Source organism: Aulostomus chinensis, chromosome 11 (assembly GCF_037954235.1).
Source record: "Aulostomus chinensis isolate RoL2024-O1b breed Wild chromosome 11, RoL_Achi_v1.0, whole genome shotgun sequence".
In the NCBI taxonomy this organism is placed as follows: domain Eukaryota; kingdom Metazoa; phylum Chordata; class Actinopteri; order Syngnathiformes; family Aulostomidae; genus Aulostomus; species Aulostomus chinensis.
The window spans coordinates 2196764-2206806 of record NC_141330.1 but is presented as its reverse complement, the minus strand read 5'-3'; the positions used below and the strand labels follow the sequence as shown (position 1 = coordinate 2206806).

Below are 10043 nucleotides of genomic sequence, written 5' to 3'. Positions count from 1 at the left end.
TCCAGCCACAAAATGTCCCTTCGTAAACCCTCAAATAGATTCTCCCCTGCTGTCCAAGCGTGTTCCCGGGCCAGACTCTGCTGCTGCACGTTTGCATGGCGTGCTGTGTGACGTCTGGGTAGCAAAGTCCTGGATCATGCATGTGAGAATCTGTAAACAGAGCTTTTCTACAGTCTTGCTCTTGTCAGTCTCTGCTGTCCGGTAGCTTCCTGCATGAAGCTGCGTTATTTTATTTCCCCCTGAATTTCTGGATCCACCAAGAAGTCGCACAGGCTAAAAACTTCATAAATTAAGGATAAGTAATAAATTGAGGATATCTGAAGGTGAGTGAATCTGTTTCCTATCAGACTGATTTCATCAGCACACTCACATATCAGCGGGGGTGAAGCGACATTGTGAGTGCATCTTGGGACTGAACACACAGACAGTAGAACGATGCGGCCGGGACGTTTGAGGCGTTGGTTGGATGCTGTCTGGAATGGCCACTGGAATGACGCGAACGCAGACAAGACACAGTTCAACTCAAGCACCTGTAAATACCTCAGAGGTTCCTCTGACGAGTCTGAAGGTGATGTAAGGTTCAGGGAATAACCGACTCAGCTGGGTGGGGGTGGCATCTCTGACATGCTGAGGCAGATATCCCTGATCTCACCTCGTCCACGTCTCGTTTGCCTGTGTTTCACTGCGTTGCTAACGTGCCAGTGAGTTGCATAAGGAATCACTTTGGAAAAATTATGTCACCACAGCAAAACAACAAGAGAGGACAGTAGTTTTATGGCTGGGTTTTCCAGGTGTTTCAACTAGCTTGAGCCCAAATTGGCTCTTCACCAGGTATCGAAGAATCCGTCTGACTCAGGCATGTGACCCTGTGTCAAGGATAGAAACACACCCTGGAAGACAACCTGGTTTTATTGAATATAAAATTGTCCCCATCAGAGCTGCGTCCATGAATCGGACCGAGTTCAACAATTACAAAGACATAAACAAGGTCCATCGATCGAAACGATGGAATCCAGTGAGGAACGTCACTGATGTGACATTCCGAGTTTTAAGAAATTAAATGTGTTACGTGTTGCATGTTTGAACTGTGAGAACTTTTTATTCAACATAGTCACCCCAAACACACACAGAATCACAAAAAAACACAACAATCACACAAATGCAGACGAGTGTCTTGCCGCTGATAAACCTGAATGAGTGAAAAGCTGAATGGAGCCAGACGGGGGAGGCATGCGTGGCGTCCACGCTCACATGGCGGATGGCGTTTCCTTTGTTTGTGAACCACACGGCCTCCTTTGTCGAGAGACGGGATCCCATTTCCCCTCGCCTTTGATGTCTCCTCCTCCCACGCTTCCATGCCTCAAGTTCTCCTCCACCCCCCACGCCAGTCCACTCGCCCTCCCACCGTGTCTTTCTCTCTCTCTCTCTCACACACACGCACACACATGCACACGCACACACTTGGCCTTTCAAGAAACCTGACACAGGCCTGCATCTGGAGATGAATGTGGCCTTGAGTGGGAATACCTCCCTGAAAGCCTGCATGAAGAAAGAATTTTAGACTGAGTCACAAAACGAGTTAGAAACTAAAACTGAGGCCTAAACTCAAGGAACGTTTTGACAGAGCCGGAAAACACTCGAGTTCAGCGAGAGAACCATTTGTCCCAGAGTACCGAAGAATGTCAATAACCGCTCCGTCCTTACTGATCCCTCTTTAGGCAGAGCTTCTCTGCTTCTGCCATACAAGGGAGAAGAGCGCCATGTTAGCTAGGATAGGAGAGAACGTGCTCAATTACAAAAAAGGCTTTTTAAGGTTGTCTCGTTTCCACCCAGCGAGAAGAGCAGCTTTAAAACAGAAGAGCAACTGTGTGTGAGCACGGAGAGGAATCTCTTCTGTCTACGATCTCTAACAAACTGTTAAAGTCCTACAAATATTAGCATAGTTTGTTCCTTCAATCGTGCCTGAATGAAACGACTCAAAAACTACGAGGCTCAGTTTCTCCAGACACGGTGGAGGGGCGCAGCGTGGGCCAGGACAGCATCCATCACATCTGTTTAACATCACCCTGACGTGGGAGTTTCTTCTACAGAACCATGTGGCGAAACCCTCCGCGGAAACTGTCTGGAAAAGGTAAAACACTTTCTAGACATACTCAGGTACCACGCAGGTGACAGAGAACCATCAACCCACCGGATCCCTCAACTCCTGTGGAAGCTGAGAAACCTCTTCAGCCTCTGAAAAGAATAAAACCCTCCAGTGACAGCAGCATCCATGCTAACATCTCCAGGAGCAGCCAGACGCGCAGGTGCACGGAACCACTTGGTAGTGGCTGAAACACGCTGGACGCTGCGCGGCGCGGATATTTATTCAATTTTTTGGTCTCATTATCTCATCAAATCCTCCCTGCATTGTTGTGTGTTTGACACAATCAAACCATAAGTTGAATCAGTTGCAGTGAGAGATGTGGACCCGGTGAGGGTGATGGCAGATGTGCCTGAGCAGACTAAACCAAACTTGAAAACTATTTTTTTAAGGCAAAATATTGTTTCTGGAAATAAAAGCTTCATGAGTATATCAACGAGGCCAACCTGTCACTGTGCTTTATGTCTTATCTCAGGACCAAAACCACGCTGGCCAGAAACTGGAACTAAACACGCCATTCACTCCGTCCTCAGTTTTCAGAGCATAATATTTACATTCAGCATGTGACCTAAATTTCCATATGGGCGGATAATCCATCTTAACCATCGCTGGGCATCTCCATCTAATTTATACCAAAAAACAACATGTGGTATGTAAAGCATCCCTTTGATTGTATTGTTGTGGAGGCCTCTGCTGTCAGAGGTGGTGGGGGCCCCCCACCCCAGCCGGCTACCCCAGCCAGACTGGCGGGGTCAGGCGGGCCTCTTCCAGCACACAGGCAGCGTCCTTCCTGCAGCAGGGCTGATGTCAGGGCGCAGGAATGTAGAAAACACAGCAGAACACACTGGGGGGCCTTGTTCTCCCACCGTGAATAGCGCTCGGGCAGGACTCCAAACTACACGCCACACACAGGGAGATGGAGCGAGGGGGCCGGGAGGGGCCGGGGACTGAGGGGGACGGACTTACCAGTAAACTGAAAGTGTTCAGAGAACATCAAGAGGTAGTTTTACTTGTGATTTGCTGAGATCAGTTCTGAAATGCGAGCATGAGCGAGCGTTAGGAGATACGTCCGATGGAAGTTATTAATGGAAGTTAAACTGCTTGTAAACAACATTACTGTGGGAGGTCCAAACTCAGACGCCCAAATCAGTTGTCCTGCTCTCCCCCGACTGTACAGGGCCTTCAGATTTAACGAAGAAAAGCTCTAAAGAACTTGACTTTTACATTTGTTCATAATAAAAGATTAACATAATCAAAACTCACAATTAAACGTTTTAAACAGGACCGATCAAGAAGATCCATCAAAAGAAATCAACAGACCCTCTACACATGATGATGCAGACCCAAGACCCTGCTCACGGATGCAGCTAACTGGCTAATGAGTGGAGAGAGCCACAGTCTGTAGCCTGTGATATCACCGCTGCAGAACCACACTTCTGACCGCACCTAAAAAGAGGTCAAAGGTCATCAAACAGGCTTGAAAAATCACGTTGCATCAGAGAGCAGCGCTAAGGGCTGAATTTGGTTCAGTCTGACCCCGATGTGGCGCCTGACAGCGTGTCGTCAGTTCCATCGCTGCTTTTTTTTCCCCCCTGTGACAAATCAAAAATGAAAAACCTCCACGCTCACTTTTCACAACATTTACAATGTGAAAATAAAGGAATCTCCACTGATGGGATTTCTATGCTGCAAACAAAAACATCTCGAGGACTGAAACCTGAGTGAATACATGACAAGGACGTGCCGGATGGTAACAACAGCAGTTGCCTCAGAATGAAAGTGCAAGAGAGAGCGAAAATGAGAGGAGGGGCCTGAGGAGCTGCAGGCAGGCAGACAACCTTCCCAGTCGTGCAAATATCAGAAACAAGAAAGCCCTGCAGGCTGTTATGATTCCTGCAATCGCGTGGAAGATTTTTCAGGAAGATGAAGCTACAGATAAATTCTTGATGTCACAATAGACATTACAAGACTTTCTGAGTCTAAGCAAAGAGTCGAAGAGACAGAAATCAGATGATATCAGTCATGAAGACAGAGAGACAAAACCTGCAGCCAGGGGAGGGTCAGCTGGCGTCACCAGAATAAAAAACCTCTTCAGATGCAACCTCAGTATCCACAGAGGTGAGTGGATATGTGATCACCCTGTGTGGAACACAATGTTCACACGTGAGTTCCACACCAATGAGTCTCCATGTCCTCGCCGCGTCTGACGCGCAGGACGCTGCATTCCTGACAAGGAATGTGTCACCACACAAATGCCTGATACTGGACTCATAAGCAGGACGGGTATCAGCGAGTGCACAAGCCCTCAGTCTGATGCTACATAGTTCACAATCCTGACACATGGCAATGCTACTCCCTAGCTAGCTCAGTTAGCTCTGAATAACAGGAAATCAATCCCCCTTCTGGCTGGTTCACAGCAACAAAGAGGAATTTATTTATTGATAGTGAGGCAGAGAAACACCAGCGCTGTTTTAATACTTAACCGTGTAAAATCCCGGTGTCAAACGTGGGCGTGTCCAGCATCAGGGCTGAGGTTGTGCTTTCGTTTGTGTCTTCATCATCTGGGGAGATTAAGCTGACAGTCATTTCACATTAAACGGCCATAAAAGACTGAAGATGGATAAAGTCCCTTGACACAGTGAGGGGGTTTTAACTTGAAACACTTGTACCAGACACATTGACGGATCTCAAGAATGACAAAGTCAAGCTTCTGCCTCCTAAATGTGAGCAAGTAAAAATACATATTTCTCTCCACAGGGCCTGGAAAACTCCCGGAATCTAAAAATAGCTGTTTCCAAAACCGAAAAATTGTTTGAAAAATGAATTCTAATAGTTTCTGTAAGGTTCACTAAAAACTGGCTGTGAAACCTCTTTCAGCTGGTATTGACTGACTTTAGCGCATGTTGATGTTACATCGCACCTCGCAGCGTGTCATTATTTTCATTTAACAATAGATTTTGACATGTATTTGTTTATTTGAATGTGTAAACCGACATTTCAGATCATGTATTTTAATGGAAACTTGCCTCGAGACATGGAAAGTTTATGGAAATATACTGGTAGAGAGTATAGGTGTGAAATATGAACATAAACTCTGGGCAATGAAAAGTGTGAAGGAATGTAAATTGTTCTGCGTCATGTGAAGTACTTCATTGCGTCTCAGGAGTAGTACTCAAGTACACGAGGGAATACAATATTTGCGATTCAAAGACCAACTCAGAGGTGAGTATGGTATGACTCGAATGGAGATGTCAGTCTCACGTTACCATGACAACAAAACGTACAGGAAGAACTGGGTGTGGACGACAAACAAAGAGCAGCCCCAGGAAAGGAAGCATAAATAACTCCAGAATGAGCAACAGAGTCCTCGCTCTGTGGCTGTGGAGGAAAACATGAGAGCGCAGCATGTGCAGAACATGTGCGCTATCAGGGTCATGTGATCCTGAGCTGTGCTTCGGAGCGCCGTGTGAAGATGCCCGGCAGCATCATCTCCTTGCCATGTTCTTGCCGCGCTGTGACATCAGCTGAGCCTGGCGTAGCCCCGGCACCTGACCTCCGTCCGTGTGTTGTTGTACAAGGCCGTCACGTCTGAAGGGATTACATCCACTTCTTATGTAACGCTCAGCAAGTCCAGACATGCACTTTCAGCCCAGTTTAGGAATCCGCATACCGCTGTGGCTCAGAACAAGATGTTCCCAACTACTGATGCAGCATTTATGCGGAAGCTGCATCAAAACAACCTGCAGTTCTGCACGCTTGCTGGCCGCAGCTCCAGATTAGAACCTGTGGTCACTTGGGCTGCTGTTTATTTATACAGCATTTGACCTCCTGAAATACTCCTGAATCTGCTCCTCCCGGACCTAATTATGCGCCAGTGTTTTCCTTTTTAACTCTAAAATCAGCTTGATGGCATAAATCACTCAACCATAGTTTTCTTTGTTGAGGTCCAAGGAGGTCATGTGATCACTAGCGTGAGTTTGTCAGCAAAATATCTTAAGAAAAACCAGTGGACAGATTTTGATGAATTGCGGTGGGACTGACACGAAATGGAGGAAGTGCTAAAGATTTGGACTCTTCTTCATTGTTAGAAGGAACAGAAGTCAGCTGATGTTTCTGAACGCATCAGACTTTTGGTTTACTGTGAGACGGTTTGAAGAAGAATGTTTTGGCTGGCAGAATAGCTGGATCGTATTCTGGATCGGTGTGATTGGTGTCTTTTTTCCCAGTCTGATTTTGGGTCAGACGGCGAAATTTCCCCAAAACTTTGCATGTCCCTTTCAGTCCGAACAGAAGGTTGTGTCCCAGATCTTTCTGACTTCTTCTTGCCTGTTGGGAGGAACATTTCTGAACAGATTTTGATGAGACTAATGTTGCATTCAAGGAAACTCGGGAGTTGGAGTTCAAAGTCAGAGGTCAACATCATTTCATCAATAATGCAGGAAACTCTCAGGAGAGGAGAGAGAAACTGCTTCCCCACAGCATTGGCAGGTCGCTGCACCGCGAACTGAAAATGTCCAAAAAGCACGTTCGCCGATGATGTTGCCACCATTCAGGAAGAACGTGGACAAATTTGATGTTGTGTGCAAATGATGTCAAGATAGAGAAGTCAGAGTTCTGAAGTGATACTTTTCCCCCCATCTGTGATTTCCGAGTTGGTTCAATTCCTTTTTTCGACACTTCCAAGTTGTCTTGATGGCGGCGACGTTCCTATTCTGAGATCTGTCGAGTTTAAACCTGTTTTGAACTGTCACTTAACAATCTGGCCTCCTACAAAGTGGCTTTGAGACGTGCGTGTCTCGAATTCCCTTTTATCACATCCTCACCATGTCATCTTCCTCTCTCTGTTGTAGGAGACACAGGTTGTGAAACACTGAACATTTAGATGACAAAGTAGGTCAACGCTGTTCTAAATAGCATATATCCTTATAGCAGACGTTCTGGTTCCCTTTAAATGATGCAATGGTCTATTATTCATAGCTTACAGTGTGAGATATGGCAGACAGAGGGACATGCTGTTAAGATGCATGTAAACACCAATCAAGCGGAGTCTGCAGGCTATGTGTGATTGGTTGACGCAACAGGAGAGCTCTTCAGCCGTTGAAAAAAAAAAAGCACTTGCATTTATTTCAGAGAAATCCCCTCCATAATCCAGCCGACTCCCTGGAGACATCCAACAACTGTAGAGAGGGAAGAAACACGCCCGCCCACAGGCTGGTGGTTGTATTGAAAGAACTGGTAGCAACAGAAAAAAGACCAACATGTTGGATTCCAAAATCATAGCTTAACGACTTGGGTGGGGGGGGTAAGAGGGGTAGTGTATAGCATGCTGGATGGTATACACTATGATGGTAGGAGGATGGTATTTGCATTTGTATGGATACATGCTGAGAACAAAGAGCGCTGTGACTCCAACAGACATCCACCTACGCTGACGTGAGTGAAAGGCCAAAGCAAACCATGAAAAGCCGTCTGATAGGAGACCTGACATCTGTCGCAAACTGTTGAGCTACTCAAACAAATCTTATCAAAACAATATTTTCTACCCCGATGAGTTCTTCTTTGTTTGTTTTTTTAAAGCGTAACCAGATATCGTTTCAGTTTCTGTGCTGGGAAACCCCATGCACTTCAGTTACAGCAAATATTATAAGGTTTTTTCCCCCCAAAGATTTTTGGAAAGACAATGAAAATAAAACAACCATCATCAGCAGCGGGATAAAAATACAATCATTAAAGACAATAAAAGAAAACACTGTCAGTTCTTCAACACCTGGAGTCATCTTGGAGGTTTATGGAACAGCTGACGTGTTAGGGAACACGCAGATGGTTTGATTTAGGGAACAAGGCTTTCTGGGTGTAAACCAATGCAATAAAATGAAACAAAAAGTATAAAAAACATCCATAGAAACAATAATCAGCACAGTTGCCTTTGGAGCCTTTTTTTTTTTTTTTTAATCAACAGAAACGATAACTTATTGCTTGTAAAGTGTAACAGTAATTTGTTAAAATACGGTGTCCCTCAGGGTTCCAGTTTCGGACTCTTACCATTTCACCACTTAGTCCCATTATCAAAAATCACGATATCGATTACAGATTCCTTCACTCATCCTCCACAGGTGCACTGCAGGTATCTATCATGAAACGAACAAACATCTGGGAGAATCATCATCGGCTCAGATTCAGCACGGAACCACATCTCAGTCCTCTTCCTTCCAACATTGCTAACTCCCTCAGAAACGTTGCTATTAAAACAACTTGTGACTTGTTTTTGTAAAGTGCTTCACAAATAAAGGTCCTTCATAAATGCTCTGAGCGAGGCACAGCTGGCTCTCGATTCAGAGGAAAACATAGAAATACATGATATTGAATCAAAAGTACGAATGCGTGCATATGTGTGATCAAATTAAACATTTATCCTAACTCCTCCCAGGCTTTATACATTCGGCTAGGCTGACCTTTGTATAATATGTGCAGTTCAAACAAGAAAGTGTGTGTGCCCTGAACTGAAGGGTGTGTAAACACAGGATTAAAGTGTTCAGCACAACGGCAAAGAGAGATGATGATCTCTTTTTGGGCCCATGAACTTCTGTTTGAAGATTTGATGAAAGCAAAGGTTTCGTTCTCATGTTGCCCTTCAGCACCTGCAAAAGGAAAATAAAGGACGTTATTACCCCACTAAATACTGTCCACACACACACACACACACACACACACCCACGCACACACGCACACGTCATCATCCCTGAACCAGAACACCTGCAGAACGTCTGACTTCATGTCTGGAGTTCACAACGATGTAATATTTGATCCAGCGACAGTTTAAGTAGGTGCCAAACATTTGAGGAAGCTGGAACTTTTTCAACTGAATTCTGTTTTATTTGCATACACACACAAACACACACACAAACACACACACACACACACCTGTTGATGGAAAAACACCTGTGGATCAGGACAGCTCAGAACTATACAAGCTATATTTAATTTTCTAAAAAAATAAAAGGGAAAGTGAAGGCCTGGCCGACACGTAAGAAAGACTGAACAGATTCGCTACACGATGGTTGCGGGCACAACGAAGCTTTTTGTAGTCTTACAAATCATTGCGCACTTAAATAAAGTTTATGAATATTATAGCAGTTTGCCCAAATAACATTACTTTCGGTTAATGAGGATACATCATGGAATAATAAAATGTTCATTACAAAGAGGCAGTAATAAAAGTGCTTATATTACATAGAAAACCCCAGTTTCTCCAGTGGAATTTCTTTTTTGTCCTCTCAAACTCATCAGGCCTGTAAAGAACCGACCTTCCCTGTCAGCGCTGACTCGTCTGCACTTTAGTCCTGCAGCCTGTTGGCGTGGCATCAGCGTGGGTGTAGCGGCCACGTGACCCTAGATCAACGCTGCCTCGCTGCTTAATCTACACTTGTCTTTACAGCTCTGTCACTCAGCCAAAGAGCGCTTGGCGTGGTCACGTTTGAAGGGTGTGTGCAGAAGTCTGGCTGGTATGAGGAACAGCCACGAAAGCAAAACAAAGAAAAGCAAATTAATGATGCATTTCGGGCTGCACGGTGGTGCAGTGGTCAGCACTGTGGCCTCACAGCAAGAAGGTTCTGGGTTCGAGTCCCGGCTCGGGCGCGGGATCTTTCTGTGTGGAGTCTCCATGTTCTCCCTGTTCCTGTGTGGGTTCTCTCTGGTACTCCAGCTTCCTCCACAGTCCAAAGACATCAATTTGGGGACTAGGCTGATTGATACTCTAAATGAATGTGAGTGTGAATGGTTGTTTGTCTCTGTGTGTTGGCCCTGCGATGGACTGGCGACCTGTCCAGGGTGAACCCCGCCTCTCGCCCGTAGACGCTGGGATAGGCTCCACCCCCCCGCGACCCTTACTAGTAAGGAATAA

General features: G+C 45.5%; 1 protein-coding gene across 2 annotated transcripts in view; it reads right to left on the bottom strand.

Moving 5' to 3' along the window:
* Positions 1–8134: 8134 nt before the first annotated feature.
* The window catches only part of mcl1b (MCL1 apoptosis regulator, BCL2 family member b), a 30148-nt gene continuing 28239 nt past the window's right edge, over positions 8135–10043 (bottom strand). The window contains exon 5 of one of the 2 annotated variants that reach the window (XM_086217666.1): positions 8135–8781. In XM_086217666.1, coding sequence (XP_086073792.1) covers positions 8775–8781 — 7 coding nt within the window. In that variant the 3' untranslated portion in view covers positions 8135–8774. The remainder of the gene's footprint in view (positions 8782–10043) is intronic. The other variant, XM_086217669.1, reaches the window with a different exon arrangement.